The sequence below is a fragment of the Girardinichthys multiradiatus genome, chromosome 21 (genome assembly GCF_021462225.1).
Source record: "Girardinichthys multiradiatus isolate DD_20200921_A chromosome 21, DD_fGirMul_XY1, whole genome shotgun sequence".
Lineage (NCBI taxonomy): Eukaryota > Metazoa > Chordata > Actinopteri > Cyprinodontiformes > Goodeidae > Girardinichthys > Girardinichthys multiradiatus.
Window position 1 is genome coordinate 568,169 of NC_061813.1, and position 23,342 is coordinate 591,510.

The 23,342-nt window shown below is 39.6% G+C and overlaps 1 protein-coding gene across 1 annotated transcript in view; it reads right to left on the minus strand.

Annotated features, from left to right (window-relative positions):
* reck (reversion-inducing-cysteine-rich protein with kazal motifs) overlaps positions 1–23,342 on the minus strand; it is a 166,699-nt gene that overhangs the window by 100,875 nt on the left and 42,482 nt on the right. The window contains exons 2-3 of the mRNA XM_047349654.1: positions 16,912–16,970; positions 2,767–2,841 (exon numbers count right to left, since the gene is read on the minus strand). Coding sequence (XP_047205610.1) covers positions 2,767–2,841; positions 16,912–16,970 — 134 coding nt within the window. The remainder of the gene's footprint in view (positions 1–2,766; positions 2,842–16,911; positions 16,971–23,342) is intronic.

A 23,342-nucleotide genomic window follows, 5' to 3' on the forward strand; every position in this document is an offset into this window, starting at 1 on the left:
TTGGTGCTAAGCCATTCAGTAACTTTTAAACTAACAGAGGTACTCTATAAAAAGAATATCTCAAGATGAAATGCTAATTGCGTGATTCACTTTATTAAATTAGGACTGAATCCAATATCAAATTAGGCAGCCGACATTGCTGTAAATGTAAATTGTGTTTGTATGACATTCAAACCTTTTGGATATCTGTGTGTTGGTGTGTGGGTATGTGTGTGTGTGTGTGGGTGAGCATATTCGTAGAAATAAGTGTGTTTGTGTTAAGTGGGTGCAACAAGCAAGATTACCACCTGGAGGAGCAATGTTGGTAGAGTGGCAAGAATGGTAGAAAGTCTGCAACACACAGCACCTGAGAGCAGCAAAAGGCAGGTGGACACAGTTTAGGAAGGCCGCAGCAGACCCGGGCATGAAGATAAGGCATCACCCCAGGGCAGCCATACACCTACATATGTAGGTTTTCAGTGAAGCAGAACAACAGCAGTCCCCAGACCCAGTCGCGCGGCCATCGCCCACCGTACAAGCAAGGTCTGGGAACATATTCCCCAAGCGGCTCAGGGCTCGCACCAATCCCCTGCAGCATGACAGCCCAGCACCAAGCAAGAGAGACCTTCCAAGACCCCCCAACTCGACGGACAGGCAAAACCCCACCACAGCAGCTGAAACTGGAAAGAACCAAGAAAGGGAGTCCACATTGCGATCACACCTGGAGAGCTACCCCCTAGGAGGTTAAGAGGGAGAGATGCCCACCAGAGCCTAGCATATTTCCTGCAGCCCACACCCAGCCCGACACATTGTCAGGTGCCATAGGGAAACCGATGGGAGTCCACCACTCCAGGACGTGGCCCAATCACCCACAAAAACAACACCACCCCAAAGGTTGGCAGACCATTAAAACTGGGGTTGTGGTTGGGCTCTCTCCCCTTTGACTCTCTCTGATGAACACAATGAACACCTTACAGCCAGAGTAGTTAGCTACTTTTCTGTGAAACAAAATAAGCATGTTTGCACAAAGATTTATGCAGCTGAAAAGCCATATCACTAGCAATGTCTGTCAAAACTAGAGTGCACTTCTTTGAGGAGGGTTACAACAAAAGTTACCTAAATGAACATGAGATGGGTTTCAGAAGAAATGACAACATGGGGTTTAAATCCACTGCAGTACTGACTTCACCAATTAATTTCCTTTTGTACCAAGCTGTTCTCACTCCAAGACCATGCACTTAACATCTGATTCCTGTTTTTTGCTTTAATGAAAACTCAAATATCTATTTTATTTTATGCCATCTGTTGTATTCAGATTCCCATGAGGTGTCAGCTGACTCCTAAAATATGACCCCAAATCAGACCAAAATAACTATGGCTAGCCTTATTTGTCAGTCACGTAATCACATTTCCAGCAAAAATATCAACATACAGTATATGTATGTGTATGGCTTGTATTTGCTGACCAACAGTTCTTTTTTGCGTTTCCAAAGTCACATCAAAATCTGTAGGTAACTGCTGGTTATGCTAATGCATTTAATTTAGAAAGACTTTGTTTGATCAGGAATTTCTTATTCCAAATTAACTACCAATAAATTCTTCTTACCCAGATAATTTTGAGGTGTTTGTGTGCAGTCCTAAAACAGGGCTTACTGTTAGAAACCAACATCTGAAATATTAGGAAATTATCATTAATGAATATATTCAATAATGTTTTAAAATAATGAATTATAAATCGTATTTCTCCAAAAAATATGACATGAAGTATAAAGTGCAAATTCATGTTCCACAGAAAATGAGTTATGTTTCTAACCAGGTAGTCAGCAGCACAGGAGCACCACAGGGGACGGTACTCTCACCATTCCTTTTCACTCTGTACACCTCAGACTTCCAGTACAAGACAGACTCCTGTCATCTGCAGAAATACTCGGATGATTCTGCAGTCGTGGGGTGGATCAGAGATGGACAAGAAGATGAGTACAGGAAGGTGGTGGACCACTTTGTGGCATGGTGTGGAAACAATCATCTCATCTTGAACGTGAATAAAACAAAGGAGATGATTGTAGATTTTAAGAGAAACAGGAATAAGTCAAAAACTATTTCCATCATGAGAGAAGAAGTGGAGCTCAACAAGCTGATAAAGAAGGCTGGCTCTGTTCTGGGGACTCCTCTGGAACCTCTGGAGATCATTGTGCAAAGAAGGATTCTTCATAAAATGAAGAACATTATGGAGAACCCTGAGCATCCTCTTCATGAGACTGTCTTACAACAACAGAGTGTCTTCAGTCAGAAGCTTTCCTTTCCCTTTTGAATGAACAAAGTGATTTTTGAATTAAATTAAATTGAATTGAAATAGTTTGAACCCTTAAAATATTGCTCTGATTGGAGTATTTTTGGACTATTTTAACTGAATGATCTTGCCAAAAAAAACAATACCTTTAATAACTCTTCCCAACATTCCATTCAAACATATTTGATAGACAAAGGAAAACTAACTCTATAATGTGGCCTGTTTCCGGGGTACATTTTCACCCTGGTAATTTGTTTTTACCCTGGTAAAAGCAATGCAAACATGGGGGCTATAATGGCCCTGAAAATTATCCTAGGTCATCGAAAAGTTTCATATTTGGAAAACACCTTAAAATGTCCTATTTCTTTAGTTTACTAGGAAGAATTCTAAGGGCATGCAATAATGTTTGAGCATGGGGAAATACTGTGACACAACACTGAAGAAAGCAGAATTGTCTTTCAATGTTAGGAGCTGGCATAAAAAGAAAACTGACTCACCGCAGACTCAGGACAGTAACTGGGTAACCTCTGGAGGAAATGTTTTAGGCGTGACTCACTCTTGATGGTCGCAAGCTGCATGATAAAAGAATCAAAACAAACATTGAATAACATACCAAACCTATGAATGTCTACATAGTTGCTATTTGAATGATAGCAGACTGTGAGAAAACCCTTCCTGTGATTATCTTTAGAGAAAAACTCTTCATGAACTTAACTGTAAAGCTTAAAAGACATTAGAGACATTGTAATATGATTTACACAGAAAGATATTACATGTGAGGAATTTTTAACTTTTAAATTAATCCGTATAGTAATATAAACAAATGCATATTGCAAATGCTTTTTTTTCGAACAGTGGCTAAAACGGCTACCTTTAAATATACGTACGTTATCAGTAACACACAAATTTCGTTGCTAATGCTTTTTTACTGAACAGTGCACGAACAACATTCTAATATCTCCTAACTGATATATACTGCAGCCTACCATCTCTGATTTACAATACCGTAATGTATGACTTCTCTATGACTTCAGAGCTCAACATTTCTCTGGCAGCCACGACCTGCTGTACACCTTTATTGCACACATATTGCAGAATGTATTATAATGTATTATGATGTTATTAAATGTTATTATAATAATGTATAATATAATAATAATGTATTATAATAAGCCTGTTTGATACACTGTTGTAGAGGAATTAACAGTGTTCCTTCAGATGTTTTTAATTAAACATTTCATATTTTTGGGTCTCAGTTTTCTAGATTTTTTCATCAGCTTTTAGGACATTATGGCCATTTAAATACAAAATACCCACCTTATTGGATTTCATTATCTGTTTTTACACAAATGATAAATAAGAAATAACAAAGCTGAAACCCACTTCTGATTCTGCAGAGTGGCATAGGGCATTTCAGTTTTATTCTTATTTTTTCCTTTTTACAATTTCTTTCTCCATAGTTTTTATTTTGTGTATATTAAAACCCATGCTAACTGGATTGCGTGGTCAAAGCTGATCTATAAGCCAGGTACAAATCTAATTGCGTGTGTAAAATGAGCAGAACAGCGGGCACAAACTTATTAGTGTGTTTGCCATCATGAATATTCAGAATATATGCTAATGATCTAAAAGTGCAAATTTCTGGGAGGAGGATATGCAAATGTGATCGTTACCACCTGCATTGCGATTTACCAGTGTTAAAGAAGGGAGATTTCCTCTCCAACCTGCCTGCCCTCTTTGATAGTTAGGGTTAATTGGAATGTATGAACCCGACTTGAAATCTGTATGATTCGTTGAATTGACTTTGTAAAATATCTTGAGATGACACGTGTTGTGAATTGGTGCTATATAAATACTGAATTAAATTTAATTGGATTTATCCAACCTGAAACAGATTGCGGGTGCTGTTTTTGCGTACATATTTAGCACGTTTGAAAGGCAGGTGCTAACTGGCACGCAAAAATGTTTGATGTTACTGTGGCAAGAAGGAGGCACAGATGTAATGACAGTTAATGGAAAGAGAGAACCTTCTGTGCATATGTCAACATATGTTTAGTCAGAAATAAAACTATTAGAGATATAATCTATCCAGCTATGCCATTTTATAGCTGCGGCATTATAAATCCAACACACCATCACTTTATGGGATGACATTATCAATCTTGAGTGCAGTCGAGAAGGGCTTCCATTCAACCCAGATAAGGTGGCGCCGATTATAGTTGTCTGCTGCATGTTTGCAGCGGGACTGCAGACAATCTTTATGCAATTAAACCAAAACCAAAAACACTGACCCAAACCAAACAGAATGTCAACAGCCACCAGAGAGCAAAAAAAGGGACAGTAAAGGGAAGCTAATTAAAAAAACTGTCCTTGCGCAAAGAAAAAAATTTGACGTTCAATAAGTGGACGTGTTGCGTACTACTTTCAAAGACTGAGCGTGCAATGGATAACAGGTGGAAAATAGGTGCAGACCGCCCTATTTAAATGAGGAAATTGGGTGCTACTGGCTTGCTGCTACTGCCCCAGCTGAACTACAGGAAAAGCAAACAAAGCTGTGATGCTTGAAACATGCAGGGGTTGTTGCGCTAAATTTTATTGAATGATCCAGTTGTTTATTTTATTTTCTTCTGTTCCATTCTGCTCCAGCTTTTCTGGACGGTTACAGTTAGTTAACCTTTCTTGTCGCTATTCACAGCAGCAGGTTTGTCATCTCAGCCTCTGCCCTGACGAAATGATTTCCCTCTCTGTTCATTTGCGCAGGGCGCCTCTTAATGCGTAGATGGGTCTGGATGGACCCAGTGAGCCAAAGACTACATCCTGCTTGGCCTTTGATCAAAATGATAGATTACAGGCCATTGTGCAAGAGGGCAGAACTGTGTGCCATCGGTGCGCACCCAGGGCAGCTGGTCAGTGTTGTGTCTGGGCTGAAAACACCACAAGAGCACACAGCTTGTTTACTGTGTTGTTCGACATAACTCACAATGATGCAACTTAGAAATTGCAGTCAGTTAATTTATTAGAGGTTTGTCTCATTTGAACTTTGAATTCTTTCAGGGACTCATGTTTTTTTTTTTTTTTGAAAATATATGTTCGAAGAGTTCGGATTTTATCAAAAACAGCCACAATATTTAAGCCTGAACGTAATATTAGCAACATAAAAATATTGTTTGTTGTAGGACTTGGCAATCTGTATATTATAGCTTTGCTAATTTTAAAATATAACATCACATAACTGTCCTGCAAAGAATTTAAAATGTAACATTAATGTAGATAAAAATAAATTATTTTCCAATAATTTTACTGAATTCATTTTGGGCTTTATTGCCAATTTTTTAACGATATACATGTTTGATTGTTTTACTTTTCATTTTTGACTATATAAACGCTCCCCTGTCATATGTTCACATTCAAACAACGTAATCAAACTGTTCCAGCTCCAACTGCTCTGCAATGACACAATGTTACTGTCAATAATGCAGTTTGTTTTGTGACAAGGTTAAAGCAGACGCTGTTTTTCTCACCACAAGGAATAGGCTGCCTTACAGTATTGATTTTTACCTGCTAAAAAGTGATTTTAGTGTCCAGTTTGCAAACGAAGGATTGAATCTGCCTTATAATGACTTTATTTCTTTCCTAGTAATTATATTATCAGCATCACAGGGTTCTTTGCATGATGTATTACAGTTACACAGACTCTGCGCACTTCTCTGGCAGATGATCTGTTTGCACTATTGCATGATCAGGTTTGTGCTTCAGCACCAGATGATCTCACTGACAGCGATGGTGCGCTGGACTGATCCAGACACAAGATAAAAAAGGAGTTTTATCATAGGAGAAATGTCACGGCTTCTGTTTGTGATTGGCTCCAAATCAGAGCTTAGATAATCCTACATAGAATCCTCTATTCTCAGTCAGTCAGTCATTTTCTACCGCTTATTCCATAGTGGGTCGTGGGGGAGCTGGTGCCTATCTCCAGCAGTCTATGGGTGAGAGGCGGGGTACACCCTGGACAGGTCGCCAGTCCATCGCAGGGCAACACACAAACAACCATGCACAAACTCATTCATACACCTAAGGGCAATTTAGAGTGACCAATTAACCTAACAGGCATGTCTTTGGACTGTGGGAGGAAGCCGGAGTACGTGGTGAGAACCCACGCATGCACGGGGAGAACATGCAAACTCCATGCAGAAAGACCCCTGGCCTGGAATCAAACCCAGGACCTTCTTGCTGCAAGGCAACAGTGCTACCAACTGCGCCACTGTGCAGCCCTCTATTCTCATCTATTTTTATTAGTTTTATTTTTGACAATCTAAATCTGTTGACACATGTACAGAAGATTGTCTCTCTCCATCATCTGTCATTCTATCTATGCCTCCTTCTGGCCACAGTGACAGCAGACATGTTTGCTGCCAGTTTGTTCCAACATTTCAAACGAGCTAAATCTAGATGCAAAAACAGCTCCGCAATCCGTTTCAGGTTTGATAAATCACATTGTGGGTGGTAAGGTGATTATGTTTGCATATGCCCCTCCCAAAAATTTGCGCATTTGGGTCATTGTCATAGCTTTCGATATTCATGAAGGCAAACATGCTAAAAACTTTGTGCCTCCTGTTCTGCTCATTTTAAACACGTAATCCGCAGGTACACGCAGATGATTTAGCCCTTAGTGTCTTATAAGCCTTTTGATCCTATAGACAGTACACACCAGTTTATACTTTACCTTTTTTCCTGCATAGCATGTTTCTGTCATGGTCTGAGGTTTCTTTGCTTGACACAACTGTCTGTTCATAATCTGCAGTTGCTTTGTGAATTCTTTAGACTCTTTTGTAGTACAGCATGTTCTTTGTTTTGTTGCTGTCCCAGATTCTTTAATTATTTTTTGAAATCAAGTTAAAGTCCAAACTTTGAGGTTTTATTTTACTTCCTTTTTCCAAACCTATATTACAGTATGTTAAGTTGAAATGACACCTCACACTGGTCACTGGAAAGCTTGAGTGACTTATATATCATCCCTCTACCTGCCAACCAATCAGTTAAGTCCCTCAGTGGATGACAGTATGAAGCCCATATGTTTGTGACTGGGTGGATTTAAAATTTTCAAATTTATTTCAAACATGTGAACATAAAGTAATATGGGGAGAGCTAGAAAAGGGGAAAATATACTGCAAAGTTAAACATGCAACAATATAGACCCATGTTACATGACTAGTTTACATATCCAAAATGGACTGGTCAGAAGAAATCTACCATTCAAAAAGTGCTGCCTAACTCACAACAGCAGAGAAAGGTCAGGTTTTGAAGAAAAACCACGTAAGATACCGTTATCCACCTTTGGGTATTAGTTAATCAGAGGCCATAAAAATAAAAAATGTTTCTAACTATAAGTCACAACTCTTCATCTTTTTTAAAACCAGGTTATCAAACCAGGACATTATCTCCAGGTATTAAACTACAGTGAACCTAACCCAACTCTGAGTGGAGTGCTGTGGTGAGCTGACAAAAAACTAAAATAAAAACATCCATGTGTTCAAAAGACCAACATTGGTTTGTTTGTGGACTCTAAAAACATGTTCTTGGCTTCAATCAGGATACTGAGCACACTACCTTTATAAAAGTATTCATGCTGCTTTGAATTTTTTTTATTCTTCTCCCGTCAAAACTACAAACTTCAAGGTAGTGCACAACTGTAAAGTTAAGAAAAATGATACTTAGTTTTCAATAGTTTTAGCCAAATAGAAATCTGTGGAATTTTGAATTCATTTGTAACCAGGTCCTTTTTAGTCTGATTGGCCTAAATAAAATCCAGATGCCTTCAAATGTCTGTGAGTAAATAGGATACACATGTGGAATTTATTCTAATTATAAATGCAGTTGTTCTGTAAAGGTTTGTTGGAGAACATTAATGAGTAAATAGCATTTTTTGGACAAGGAGCACAGCAGACAGATGCCAGGCATAAAGTTGTGGGGATGTTTAAACAAAAGTTAGGATTGGCTCTGCTGGACCAATCCAAAATATTAGTATTACTTCCAGTCAGAGGGAACATGCTAATTATTTAATTAGTTACTTAATTACTTACTAGTAACCTAAATCTAAACACTATTGGTCTTAACTGTGTGTGAGGTAGAAACCTAACAAAGCACATCACCCCAAACACATCATTCTCACCATGGAAGTGGAAGCATCGTGCTGTGGGGATGTATTTTTTTTAAACAGGAAGAGCAAGACTGCACAGAGAAGCTGGGAGGATGGATGGATGGAGAGGATGGATACAGAGTCTCAGTGGAACAAAACCTAATGGAGGTTGTAAAAAACAATGGGGTGGAGGTTCACCTTACAGCAGGGCACTAACCCTACACATATAGCCGGATTTACAAGGAAATGGTTTAGATCAAAGCATATCCCTATTTTAGAATTGCCCAGTCAAAGTCCAGACCTAAATCTCATTTTGAATCTTTGGCAAGATTTGAGAATTGGATGTTTGGTTTGGAGATAGTTTCCATTTAATTTGACTGAGCTTGAGCTATTTCGAAAAGAAAGATGTATAAACTTTAACATTTCTAGATGTGCAAAGTTGGTATGAACATACCCCAAACAGTGGTTCTACAAAAAATGACTCAGAAGAGCTGAAAATCAGTCTTTGCTCAGTTTATTCGTTCAGTTCTTTATGTATATATTCTTGTTTAAGAAGTGAGATTCATGGGTTCCTCCCAACAGTAAAAAAACACTCAAACGTTAAACTGCATATTCAATATGTCCTGTTAGTTTTCCTCAGATCAGAGGTCACGGATTAGCGGACCATCCAATCCGAAGCCAACCTTATTTTAAACCTTTATATATTACTGCATGTTGTCCAACAATTTCACTTGGGCTGCATCTCGGGTTAATATGGCATAGCCCTGCAGAGCGTGTGGCCCCGAGCTCCACATGATGCAAGTCAGGCAATGAGCTGCTTCAGTCAGGGCTGCTGCTGCTACCCTAACCGCAAAGCATTTTCTCATTAGGCTGGATTGTTTTGATATCAAGCAGTGGAAAGTAATGAGTATGTCAACTGTCCAGAGGAAGAAATGCTATCAGTGGGTAAGCGGATTGTCGCTACACTGTTGTGTACCTCGATGTTACAAATTGCACTGACCCAGCTCGACATAGCCATTCAAATTGTGTTTAATATTGCTAGCTAAATTGGATTGCTCTTTTCTGTTCAGCAGATGATATCATGGGCATATGAATAATTGATAAGTAGTTAAAACAAACTCTAGTGTTAAATAAATGTTAAATAAAGATGAAAGAAAATATTTTTGTCTCTTGATTTAAAATGTTCCCAAAACATTTGGATGAAGGAGGAAGTGGACCTCCTGCTATTTTAATTGGGGACCCCTGCTCCAGATGTTTAACAGTTTCTGTAAAGCATCTTTGATGTGTTTGTCTCCACATTCAGCATCAGTATTCAGGCCATGAGAACGAGATACTTTATGCAGGGCGTCTTAACATTCCTTAGATATGATCAGTAGGATGGGAGATTTACAGCCTGACACACTCAAACTGCTGGCAGAAACTCTTGTTTTTATAAATCATCCTAAGCTATTAGAAAGTACAGGGATCCAAAACACTGCCTGTAAAAAATAATGAAGAATGCCACACATGCCTGATGGCTGCAAACATCATTTCTGCAACACAATCTATTTTGGAAAACAATTTGGACATCTATAACAAACCCTTCAATCTCATCAAATTAAAAATTCCTCAAAACAATTCAGCTAACAGAACAAAAGAAAAAATGATTTATTTCTATGAATGTGGTCTAGGCATCTTTTGGGGCGTTCACTACAAAAACAAAAACAGAGCTCACATTGTCCTTCATGCTGAAGCTTAATGTTTAACCGGCTTTCAACAAATAAACAAATAAAACTCAAAAGAATGTCTGTGTTGTTGACAAGCTTTCCACAATACTGTTATGAGTTTATTTTGGCCACTCCGTAGAGGCCACTAAAATATGTCATACTGTCTTCTAGAAAACACTGCTTTCACTTTAGTTATTCTGTTTATCAATCCATATGCTCTTTTTCCATTCATCCATAAACCCATCATGATAGATCTGGAACTTGGACCTATCAGGATGAAAACCCAGAAGTTAACCCTGTGTAACACTCTCCAGCTTGTTCTGGAGGATCCCAAAGTATTTCCAAGAAAGAAAATTGCACAGCGCCCTGCAAAACTAATAAAAACTAGAACTGCAAGAAATTCTGAAAAGGTTCCAAGCCATCCCCAGCATGTCCTGCCCTGACCTTGTCCTTGTGGGCGAACATTCCTCCAAGTGTCATACAAGCCTGGAGTGTGGCGGCTCTCCCACATGTTGACACAGCAGGTGATTTACCTTAATAAACATGCCCACCACTAAAACCATGTGTAGAGAGGCTAATCTGAATAGTAAAAAAGACCTTGACACTCACCATTTAATGAATGTGAACTGTTCAATTGCATCAAGGTTACTAAAGGAAGGTATTTTGGTATTTGTTTTTTGGCTAAGAAGTTTGAAAGTGTGAGCTCAGTATGTCCAGTGAGTTTTTTTTTTTTCTTGTATATCAAAAAAATAAGAAAACTCTTATTAGGTAAGGTGTATTGCATGACTTCCTGTTTTTACTGTTGCACTCGGTCGATCTTTTAGGTATTTCAGACTCTATTTGATCTTTATTATCTACAGTGACATTTCTGAGTTATTCCAACACATGAGCATGTTAAAACACCTTTTTTTCTGTTGCTGCACTTTAAATTTGGCAACGCTTCTCTCTCCTGCTCTGTGTGTCAGATGCATAGTTACTCCTGTGCCCTCTTTTGTAACAATGGTATGTGTCATAAATGTATCTTTGTTCCTTTGGAGGCAAGGGTGTCTGAATTAGTGTCGGGGTCTGGGTTGCGTGTTTGTGTATATTGTGCTTGCAACATTGTTCCTAGATGGTGCTGGAATTCTCAGGTGCACTGGGGGACAAATGCATCTTATTCTGCTGATTGCATGGAGGACTACTTAAGCAGGAGGCTGCCAGCACTTCGACGCCAGAGTGTTTGCCTTCAGTGATAACGAACTCAGCCACCTCTAGTCTAAGCTTTGTTTTTGTGCTCTAAGTAACTTTGTTTATGCTCCTTCACAGGCTGACCCCTGACTCTTGGATTTACCTTACTGAACACAGATTTCGGTTTCAGAAATTCTGTTGGTCAAGATTTCCTACGTTTTTGAGGACTTTGTTTCCTAAACTCCTGATTTCAACTGGACTCTGCTGAAACTGAAAGCAGTTTTCCTGCTTTCTCCGTTTCTTGGATCAAGACATTAAGCGTACCCTGACCACCCTCCAACGTAAGCATCTGCATCTTGGATAACTTCATGGTTTTTCCAGTCTCCCTCAAACAGCACCAGAGGAAACATCTGAACGAACTCTGCTCCGTAAACCGAGACCCAAAATCCCTCAACCCCTGGTGACCTGACTGCACCTACTTAGTAAGATGTTCACCTGATTATCTTAATTATTTATCGTTAGTTCTGCCTTATTATAGTTCCTTGTCTCACCAGTTCTCTTCGCCTTCCTTCCATACAGTTGAAGATTCACTCGTTCACGTTCCTGATTATTTCTTGCACAATAAAACATCATTTTACTGATTGTCGTTCTCCAGAGTGTAAATCTGTATGTGGGTCGGATCTATTCCGAAAACAATGACAACGAGAGGCACAGTGCCAAGGGCGGTGTAACATGGCAGTCCAACAAATAATTGGTAAACATTTTGGGTAAAACCTGGTCGGATCCGGAGAGAACCATCCATCCCACTATGGACGGAGAAGCTCTTCTTTCTAGGAATCTGGGCAAAATTATTAGCTCTCAACCAGGGGTTCAGGATGCAGAGTCAGACTGTAACACACCTCTCTGCAGCTTCTGTGCCCTTATTATTATCCCATTATGCCACAGAGATAGTGTCTTGTCCACAGCCAAAATCTAAAACTAACCTAAATGGAGCAAATTATGAAAATCTCAAATACAACTCAAATTGAATAGCAAAATAAAACCTTCAAATGTTTTTTTGCTAATAAGATCTTTCTATTCAAAGACTTCATTAGTTAATAACTTGATTTGTGATAATGTGATTTATTTTGTCTCACAGAAACCTGGCTGCAGCAAAAGGATTGTGTTGGTGTAAATGAGTTAACTCCTAATTATATACATTTTCAGATACCTCAAAATACTTGGCAAGAAGAAGTAGCAAACATCTTTTAGTCAGATTTATTGGTTAACAAGCCAACAGAGATGATTCTTTGGAAAATCTAACCTTTAGTTTTCCCCATCCAAATTGCAAGGCACTAAAACCACATCGTTTGTTAGTTGTACCTTCCACCAGACCCTTACTCCCGATTTTTAGATCAGTTCTTAGATTCCTAAAATGATTTAGTGAAATACTGATGAGAGCATTATAGTGGAGAATTTTAACATTAATGTTGAAAATCATAGTTTAATTTAACCTAGTACTCTGCCCAAGTACTCATTATCAGACAATGCTGTAAAAACTTTTAAAGAATCTGTTCCATTTCGAATATCCTTAGTATCACAGAAAAGCACAGCAGACGGAGGCAATTTAATTTCTACCCTTTAACAAATTGATTTTTTTCTTCATAGTGTTCCTTCCTCATTGCGTGTGCCATTAGACAATGTAGCCCCTCAAAAGGTAATTATTCATAGGAGGATGGCTCCCTGGTTTAATTCAGAGCGACATACTTTAAAGCACAACGCTAGACAATTGGAGAGAAAATGGTGTCCTACACATCTAGAGTAGTCCTACTTAAAATGGAAAAATAGTCTACTGTTGTATTAAAAAAAACTTCACCAAGCGTATTAATAAGAATAAGAATAATCCTAGGTTTCTTTTTAGTGCAGTTGCCAAATTTAGACAGAGTCATAGCTGTGTTGAGCAGTCCATTCCCTCATCCTCATGTAATATGAAGGGGAAGCTGGTTACACAGTTTGGGATCTACAACTAAAAAAAGGCCCCATCACCTTCATGAACCAACCTGTACTTTTGGACAACTAGGAGAAAATGATCATTAGATCTAAGAAATCTGGATTGCATATAAGGCTGAAGGAGGTCACACAGGTATCCAGTAGCCAGTTACCTGTGGGCCTAGGTAATAGATGAAAATTTTTAAATCAATTCTAACTTTCATCATTACTTCTTAGCCAACAGGCTACAATACATCTCAAAATGGTTTATACACAGTCCCCTAGATGAACCCTGGCTAGACGTAGAACAGACATTATGCAATAATATTAAGATTTCAGACTTATCATTTATTAGCTCGAATATAAAACAGTGTGTATGTTTTAAAAGCATCAATATCAGCTCCTCTCTGATAGCGTGGTGGGAGTATCTAAAAACGACAGGGTCTTCACAAATCCCATGCATATGTACACCCATCTGGAACAACCCTGACGTCATACAAAAAAAAAAAGATTAACTTTCCAGATTTGAGGAGTAAAGGAATTGAATACCTGCAACATATATTTGAAGGAATTCACTTCATCCCATTTAAAAGATTAATTATACAATATGGGATGGACAAGAATACATTTTTAGAATATCAACAAATTAAATCTATAATAAAAACTAAAATGTTGGGTTACAAACACCATCAATAGTATTAGAGTTCCTTAATCTTCCCCAAATTGCTGTGTAAAATAATGTGCTCTGAAATAGATGAATCAATATCCCTTCCTATCATGAAAAGGGAGGCAGATTTATCAGTCAACTTCGACCAAAAATTCTGGTCTCAGATACGTTTAGGAACTTTTTAAAATGACTAGTAAGCCCAGTTTACAAGTAATACAATACAAAATCATTCATAGAGTATACTATACAGGTCAGTGGATGTTTAGGATGGGTTTTGCACCATCTAGTACTTGCTTACATGCATACCTGACAATTATGTCCACGCATTGTGGTTATGTACACTTGTTCAAAGGTTCTGGTGCCAGGTATGTGAATAATTATCAAAGTGTCTGAGACATAATATTTCACCTTCCCCGCAGTTTGCCTGTTGGATTCTGGTTCCTTGTTTTGGTTCCGGTTCCTGACGGTTCTCAGATCCAATTCTGTTTGGAGGAGGGGTCGGAGGGGTCTGCATGGTTTGGGTGGACAGGCTGGAGTGGGTTTGGCGTCTCGGTGGGTTTTGGTTTCGGCTCTAGGGGCTCTCTGCCTATTGTGGGCTTTGGGGTGGGCTTTTTTGTGGAGCGGCGCTTGGCTGGTGTATGGGTGTCGTATGGGCATTCTTTGCTGTGGATGTTGTGGATCTCCTTTTCGTAGGAGTGCACCTTTGCGGGGGCACTTTATTTGTGGGAGGCTGGTGGGGACGCATTTGCGCGGTGTGGGCTTTGTGCACAACTTTTGTTTTTGGTGGTTTTTGTTGTGTTCTGTCCTCTGCTGTATGGTGTGCTGTGGTGGTGGTCCTGTGCAGTTCAGCTCTGGCCGTCATGTGTGGGTGCTGCAGGGCAGGCATTGCTGGGCTTGGTGGGTGCATCGTGGTTCTCTGCCTTGTACTGGGATGGAGTTCGCTGGTCTGCAGGGTGGCCTAGGGGGTGGTGTGTGCTTGGGGTTAGTGGTTTTCACTGTGTCCCTGTGGACGTATGGAAGGATGTGGGGTGTCGCTGTTGCATTGGCTTGGGGGGAACTGTTGCTTGGCTCTATCATTTTTGCTTCACTGGCCTGGATGTAGGTTGTTCTGCATCTCTGAGGGGGAGCAGCCTCTTTATGGTATAGGCCGTTGCCTTTATCTGGCACTCTTCCTAGGCCAGCGCCTTACCCTTGGGCAGAGTGATGGGTGGGTGGTGTGTCACAGGGTCTGCTTGACTGCCTGGCTGGTGCTGGCAGTTTTGGTTCGTTTGTCTATGAAGGCGTGCATGTGCCTACGTTACGCTGGGTTGGGGGTTGCAATTATGTGGGCCTGCTGTTTAGGGTCGGGTTTGGCTTACTGGCTGCCATGGTGTTGTTGTGGGGCGTGTTTTGTTGCTGTGCTGGCCTGATTGTGGCTGTACCGTGGGTCCAGGGGTGTTTGGGTATGTTGGTCGTGTTCCTTCTTTTGTGTGGCGTATTTTATTCGTGCTGGGTTGGCTGGTCGGCTCTTTTTGCTGGCGTGTGGCCATGTAATTGGTCGACGCTATGTGCATCTGGCTGGTTTCTCTTCGCTGGAGGTCAATGACTTCTTCGGTCGGCGGACTGGGTGTCGGGGCTGGGGATCGGGGTTTGGGCGGTTCAGAGAGGGTTGAGGTGTTGGTCGCGGTTTTCGGTCAGTTCTCGGGGCTTGGTGCCCTAGAACTTTTGGAAGATGTCAAACTCTTACTGCACCTTTTTGTTAAAAAATTAAATAGTGGATTTTTCTTCCATATGTGTATGCCTCTATGCAGCTAGGTACATCGAGCAATAGAAATTCAAGAACAATTGTTCAGATGCCAACAGCAATCATGCAGTGTATCACATGATCTGGGAATATGGTGGATATAGGTCCAGTTCATTTACCAGTTGCCTGTTGCACAGGTGCAATTCCATTTGTTAAAGAGAACAGTAGTTCCATTGGTTCTGCGCCACAGCTGGATCCAGTTGTCACAATTAAAAGCCTGGTCTCAGTCAGCACACCATAACCTTTATTACCACCATAAGGAACGGTTCAGTAGGTGATTGAGGAAATGAAAACTTTCAAGTTGTGCCACAACACCACAAGTGAAACTGGTAAGGAACTCAGTTTTCAGGTGAAATAATGTCAATGACTGGTGTAGCGCTTCCTTTAGTCAGGAGACAAGATTGTTCTTCTAGAAGTAAAAACAGCATTTTATCTGTGTCTTTTGTGCAGCTCACATTCATCATTACTCAAACTATTTTAGGATTCTGTAACAGTCACACAGCACAGACTTACCCTGCTGTTCAGCAGCCATCTTAACATCACAACAAGCTACTCCACTTAATTGAAAACTACAGTTGAAGCACAAGGACATAAAACAAAGACAAAAATGTGACTTAAAACAGAACTTGATACCCTTGGCCCTTGTCTTTCTGTGTTTATCCCTGTCACCTAAAAAAAGCTGTTGTGGTCAACAACTATATTCACCTTGTTGTTCATTCCCCAGAGCTTACTATTGGCTCAGAGTCTCTGTAAATTTGATCTGTTTATTGTGGAAGATGCCTAGAGATGATATTTGTTTGGTGCTAAGAATAAACTGAATGGAACTGTTAATAATTTAAATTTAAATAAAAATACGCTATTAATAAGTTCAACAGAAACAGAAAATCATTCAGCTTAAATGCAGAGTTCTCCAGATGTCTGTGAGAGTGAACTCCTTCGGCTTGTGCACTATGCGGTCACTTTTTGATAGTAGCAACACATTATGACCAATAGAATCTGGGATTTATTGCTACTTTGCCTTAGCAGCAACAGATTAAGACAAGTAAGAGTAAAAAAAGGAAAATCAAAAAATCAAAAAAAGGTTTGTTCAAACTGCTCCAATTCCCATGGTGTAAAAACTACATTTATGGTGTAAGGTGTGATTGGCCAATGGACTGAGGAGTGGTCTTGGATGAATGTATGCATGCTTTTATTTGCATGCAGGTCTGTTCATACCTGGTCACAGGCTTCTTTGCAGGGTGATGTCTCCACAGCATATTGGCAGCAGGAAGGATCTGTAGGCACAGATACATAGAGTTAGCTCAAATGTCACCACTAAAATCTAGTATTGGTGCAGACAATTACCTCTGAAAAGTTAGATAAAAATGTTAAAGATGGAAAATGATTAACTGGGCTCTGGCAAGAAATTCCTGCAACAGCTCAGGTTGGGTCCTCGTTTAATCACAAGATTTAGATATTTTATTCAAACTTTCATATATTTTGGAATAACATGTCATTGGGTAACGTTATGGCATTAAAATGATTGTTAATTTTACTTATATTTTATGTGGTTCTGACAGGAAGAAGGGATGCTTTAAATCATGTTACTCAGAAAGATAATTTGTGTTTCTTATAATCAAAATGCCAACATTGAGAACAATAGCATGCACCTTTTGAATGTTCAAATGTAACAATGATACAACCCTAACCCTATACCTGTTCAATGTGTCTAACGGCTGAATAAAAATAACAAATGTTAACTCCGTACAGCTGAGAAGGGATCATTCTACATAATATGTCCCATTGCCAAAATCATTCCAAACAAACAGTGTTAGGTCCCGCAGTGGAGGACAGAATGAGTCCAGTTTCTGAGTGGTAAAGTGATGTTAGCAGTGTTGCTAACATGGGATAATGTTCAAAGCAGTAACAAACCTTCAGAAAGTTTACATTTACTTAAGTCAAGTAAAGCATAGGATCAAAAGGTATAAAGAATAAAACTATGGTCAATGCTTGCAATATCAGCTCCTGACTAGCTATGGAGTTAAATGTCTGAGTGAGATGGTTTTATACTCGAACTAGAGGCATAGTGACATAGACATGTACTAAGCTGTACCGTTTGAACCAATAGGAAAATTCAACTGCAGTAGCCATCATTCAGTCCCAAGAGGGCACAGTTTTAAGACAAATACTGCAGCAAAAGTTTATAAGAAAATGTAAAAAGTTGCACAGTAACATATAGATGGCACTGGATTGACCAACTCGTGACGTAAGCTTTTGCTAGAGATTTGAAGTAGATGGCAGTCGCTCCATCTACTTTTCCAAAACAGTATACATAAACCTCATACATAAATGTAAATATTACCAGTAAACATAAAAGAGAAACCAACGAGGTCATTTACCTAATTTAGTCAAACTACAATTAAATTACCGTAAGTGCCATTGTTCAATATCAATAAGTGTATAGTTATGATATATTAATTTATAATAACATAATATATAAATTTCTCAGCTTGATTACAAAGGAGGATGGGATGTCTGTTTGGCTGTGAGCAGGAGAGGAGGATGCGAAGCTTGTTTCTGAACTGAACCTATTGAAGAATGTGTTCAGTTCATTGGCTCTATCCAGACCTTCATCGGTCGGATCATCCTTCTGCTTGAAGCCTGTGATCTTCTTTATCCCTGACCACACATCTCTAATATTGTTTTGCTGGAGCTTGCTCTCCAGCTTCTTCTTGTACACCTCCTTGCTGTCTCTTATCTTGACTTTAAGTTGCTTCTGTAAACTCCTCAATAATTCTCTGTCTCCCTCTCTGAAGGCTCTATTTTTCTTGTTAAGTAGGTCCTTCAGGTCACTGGTGATCCAAGGTTTGTTATTGGGGAAGCATCTCACGGTTCTGGTGGGGATGATGTTATCCACACAGAAGTTTATATAGTCGGTTACATACTCAGTCATGGCATTGATGTCCTCTCCATGTGGCTGGCACAGTGCGTCCCAGTCTGTAGCCTCAAAGCAACCTTGCAGAGCTTCTTCAGCTTCCTGTGACCATTTTCTCACAGTCCTCTTTATTACAGGTTGCCTCTGAACAAGGGGCTTTTATTTCGAGCAGAGAAAAACAAGATTGTGATCTGATTTGCCTAGAGGAGGTCTTGCTGTAGAGATGTATGAGTCCTTGACATTTGCATAAAACAAATCCAACGTTTTGTTTTCTTTGGTAGAGCAGCTGACAAACTGTTGAAACGTTGGAAGTGTAGCAGAGAGTGAAGCATGGTTAAAATCACCAGAAATTGCCACAAAAGCATTGGGGTTTTGTGTCTGTAGCTTAGCAACAACTGAGCTGATGGCATCACATGCAGTGTCGGCAACAGCGGAAGGTGGAACGTAAACTGTTGCCAAAATAACACTGGTGAACTCTCAGGGTAAATAATATGGACAAAAACTTACTGCCAACTGTTCAATATCTGGACTGCAGAGATGACACTTCACAGTAACATGTCCTGGATGACACCATCTGTTGTTCACAAGTACTGCCAGTCCACCTCCTTTACATTTGCTGCTCCTCTTTAAATCTCTGTCTGCTCGTATGGTTAAAAAGCCCGGCAGAGAGACGCTGGAGTCGGGGATATGATCCTGCAGCCACATCTCAGTGAAACACATGATACTGCATGCCCGGTACTCTGGCTGGGTCCTTTGTAGGGCTTGGAGTTTATCCAACTTGTTTCCCAACGATCTCACATTGCCCATCATAATCAACGGAAGAGATGGTTTGAACTTCCTCCTTCTCTCTCTTCTCTTAGCTCCTGCTCTGCATCCATGGCGTCTACTTTTCAACTCATCAGGGATTTGGGGTGGTAGTTGAAGTATTATTTGAGCTTCTGAGATATTAATCAGCTGCTCCCGGTTGTAAGAAACAACCCCGTTGCCATGGCAATGCATCATAACAAATGTCCAAAAATAGAAAGTATTAGGAGAAATCCTCCAAGCTGCACAGCATCTGACACCGGAGAGTACAGTTGTCCAAAAAAAAAAAAAATTAACTGTATCCACCACAAGTGGAAGAATTCCCAAAAAAGAATAAATCAGAATCAAAAGTAACAGAGCTACTCCAACCTGCTGCCACCTTGAGCTGCGCAATTCTAGAACCATGAGAATGCCATGAGAAGTAAATTTTTCATCCAAACTTCAGCAAAATTTCCAGATAACACTTTTCAAACCACAGTTCACCACTTTTTCCTCTTCTATGACATAATGCAGCATCCGTGTATGTCACACGTAAATCAGTGTATGTTACAAATGGCTCCACAATAGCCCCCTACGTTATTTGAAGATGTATCTCCCACATACATGACCAGAGCCACACAAAACTTCATGTGTGTCACCGCAAATTACAGCTAATGGCATCTAGATAAATATTTGATGAAGTCACTTTAGTCCTTCCTACTTACAACAGGAAGGTATATGCTTTGATAGTAGATATCTCTCTTTCACACTCTTTCTCAAATCAGTTCCACATTGTTTCAGATAACTATGTTGATCCACATCAGTAAAGTCTTCATCAATCCAACACAATCATACAGGAAGTAAATTTAACTCCAAGAGGATTCCTAAAACCTCTGATTTCATCCATTTTTCTTTCTGATTAATTACTGACCTTGGATTGACTGTGGCGGTCTTTTTCTATGATTACTAAAAATGTGACATAGAGGCTAGACGCAGGTTGTTATGGTTTCTTTTCATGTGTCTAATTTTATAAATTTGAAACTATATTGTGCAGTCCCCGAGAAGTTACATTAAATGTTTTCTGTAAATATTAAATATTGTTTCTCAGGCAGTTGCATTATACATTTCAAGAAATACTTCAATGCTGCACAGAGTGAGGTCTCTGGTGTTGCAGAGTAAGGTTGCTGAAGCAGGATCTTTTAAATGATAATTTAATCATTGTTTAAATTAATATATTGGTCACACTGACCAATCAGAATGCATAAACTAAAGCCACATTCACCTGATCACACTCACAAACACGTTCATACACCGATATGCAGATCGGGTTAGGTGACTTGGGGTTGAGTGCTTTGCCCAGGGGCACATCAACATGTGGCAGGACCAGGAAGGTGGAGTCGAACCCACAACGTTTGGACTGCAAGACAACTACTCTTCTCAAGGAGCCACAACTGATTTTAGCATATTCAAATTACTTTTTAAGAACTAAAACATAAGGAAATATAGAACAGCATTAAAAATATCTTTTGAATGCTCGGAAGAAGACAAACAGAAACACTTGCTGTATTCCATTCAGCCTTCCTGTTATCTGCTGAAAATCTTGCTCTTCCACTCCCACAGCCTGAATTAACTGCATACAAGTCTTAGATATTTTAATAACCTTCCTCTGCTGAACGGCTAAGAATTTGCCAGTTCATGTCACCAGCTGTTTTATCAAATGTTTTATTTGTCTATAATATCGCACATTGTTATTGAAAACTCTTATGTTGTAATATAGATTTTAAGCTATATTAACCATCCTTATCCACACCTTTACAAATGTCAGAAATTGGAACTGGCAAACACAACTGAAATCAATGCTTTATTATACAAGTGGCGAACAATCCACTGAGCCTAAACGATAACGACCTGAATTTGTTACCAAATCACTCAGCCCTATAGGTTTAAACTGTTGCTACAAATATGCCTCAGGGTAAGGCTTTTCAGAATCACTTTCATTGTTTTGACTGTTTGCTTTAAAGGTCTTCGCATAAACACAAAAAGATAAATGTTATACATCACCTGGAATCATTTTGTTCACTTCACTTCAAAGCTTTATGGGGGAAAACACTGAACAAGGTTGCATAGCTTGCTCTGTTCCTGTCCTTATATGGATCCCTGATCTTTACTCCTGGTCCAACAAGCCAAGCAGCAGTAACACATAGATCACTACTGGCAGCTATTAGGAGACTTAAAAGAGAACAGTGCCTACTTGACGGGCCAATAACAACCATAACACGCTCTTATCAGCATGTTTATTACCATATTAAGGTCTTTGCTTGGTAGTTGATTTTTGAGAGCTAAACTTTGAAGTGTTTGGCTGCCTGACTCAAGAGGTTTTTGAACCTTTGTAATCAGTGTCAGTTGACATAATAACTAATGAGCACTGGTGACATTCTAGCTTGGCATACACACAACAAGAACATAGACACTCCCAAACTGCAACAAGAAAAGAGGCTGAAAGGGCAGATGGCATGGCAAAAGCCTTTTCATTAAGGCCATCAATATTAGACACACATATATGGGTGAGGGGTTGATATATACACACACACACACACACATATACATACACACACATTATATATACACACACACACATATATATATATATATATATATATAACCCGTTGTTCTGTGATGTTGATAATATAATTACTAGGAAAGAAATAAAGTCATTATAAGGCAGATTCAATCCTTCATTTACAAAGTGGACTCTAAAATAACTTTTTGGCAGGTGAAAAATCACCATTTTAAAGCAGCCTATTCCATGTGGTGAGATTTTAAGGTATCTGGGCGGGCAAATTAACTTAATCCTATTAGCATCTTAAAGCCCTGTTCTGATGAGTGTGGACCCCTGTCAAACATACAGGGTTTTTGTGGCTGTAAAGTACAGTTCATGCTGCTAACATATGACTGACCATGCTCATAGCTAATCATTGAACAGCAATCTGTTCATGTTGCATTTTGGTCTGCTCGCCCCAATGGGAGCTACTGACTAGGAGGTACCAAGAAGGCCAGTACTGGGCCGGAACAGCCAGTAATGGCAATGGTCACAAAATGGTCTGAGTGGAGTGACGCTGGCCAAAGTAGAGCACATGGAAAAGGGGCATCAGACAGTGTTCAGAAGAAGGCCCACCAGAACTTTTTTTTATTGTTGCAACTCAGAATGTAAAGTGTGTCACTTGAGCTTCTAATCATCATCTACATGGTTAAATAAGGCTGTCCTGTGTTTGTCTGTCTGTTTGTCACTGTGCACTTTGGCTAAGCCACAAAACTGGACAGGGCCAAATTGCAACAAACAATAAGGTCTTCTGATCAGATCATCAGGGTTGTCCTTCTCTCCATCCAGGAGTTGTAAAGGTTTAACACTCAACAGTCAGAGTGCCCAGCTACTTTACTGGACATGTAACGAGGTACATCAGTAGAAGAGTGCTGAGGCTGGAACTGCCAGGCAGGAGAAAAATAATTGAGCTTTGTGCAAACATGGATCCAAAACAAATGCTATGCCATTTAGACAAAGTTTCCCTTCAACAGGAAAAAGGCTGGAAGGAAACCCAGATAACGTTACAGTCTATCAAAAAGGGTGCGCTTAAATTCCTTTCCTTATCGTCCCAGCTGCTGCCAGATTTATTTGTATTAGTTGAAATTGGATGTTGTTTCCTGTCCATTTAAAGTTAAGGAGCAAGTCTGATGAGTAACACTGTAGAGGTAGTTTGAGTTGAATTATCCTTAATTATTTATTATATGTGAGCAAGCACTTGCTGTAAAACATGTTTTTATTATTATTTTAAAACAAACTGATTTGGGATTGAGATTTATTTTTTTTTAACTGTCCCGTCATCATTTCTGGCCTACCATGTGAAAGAATTGGTGTCCCACATGTGCCAGGGCAGCTTTGGATATTTGGATA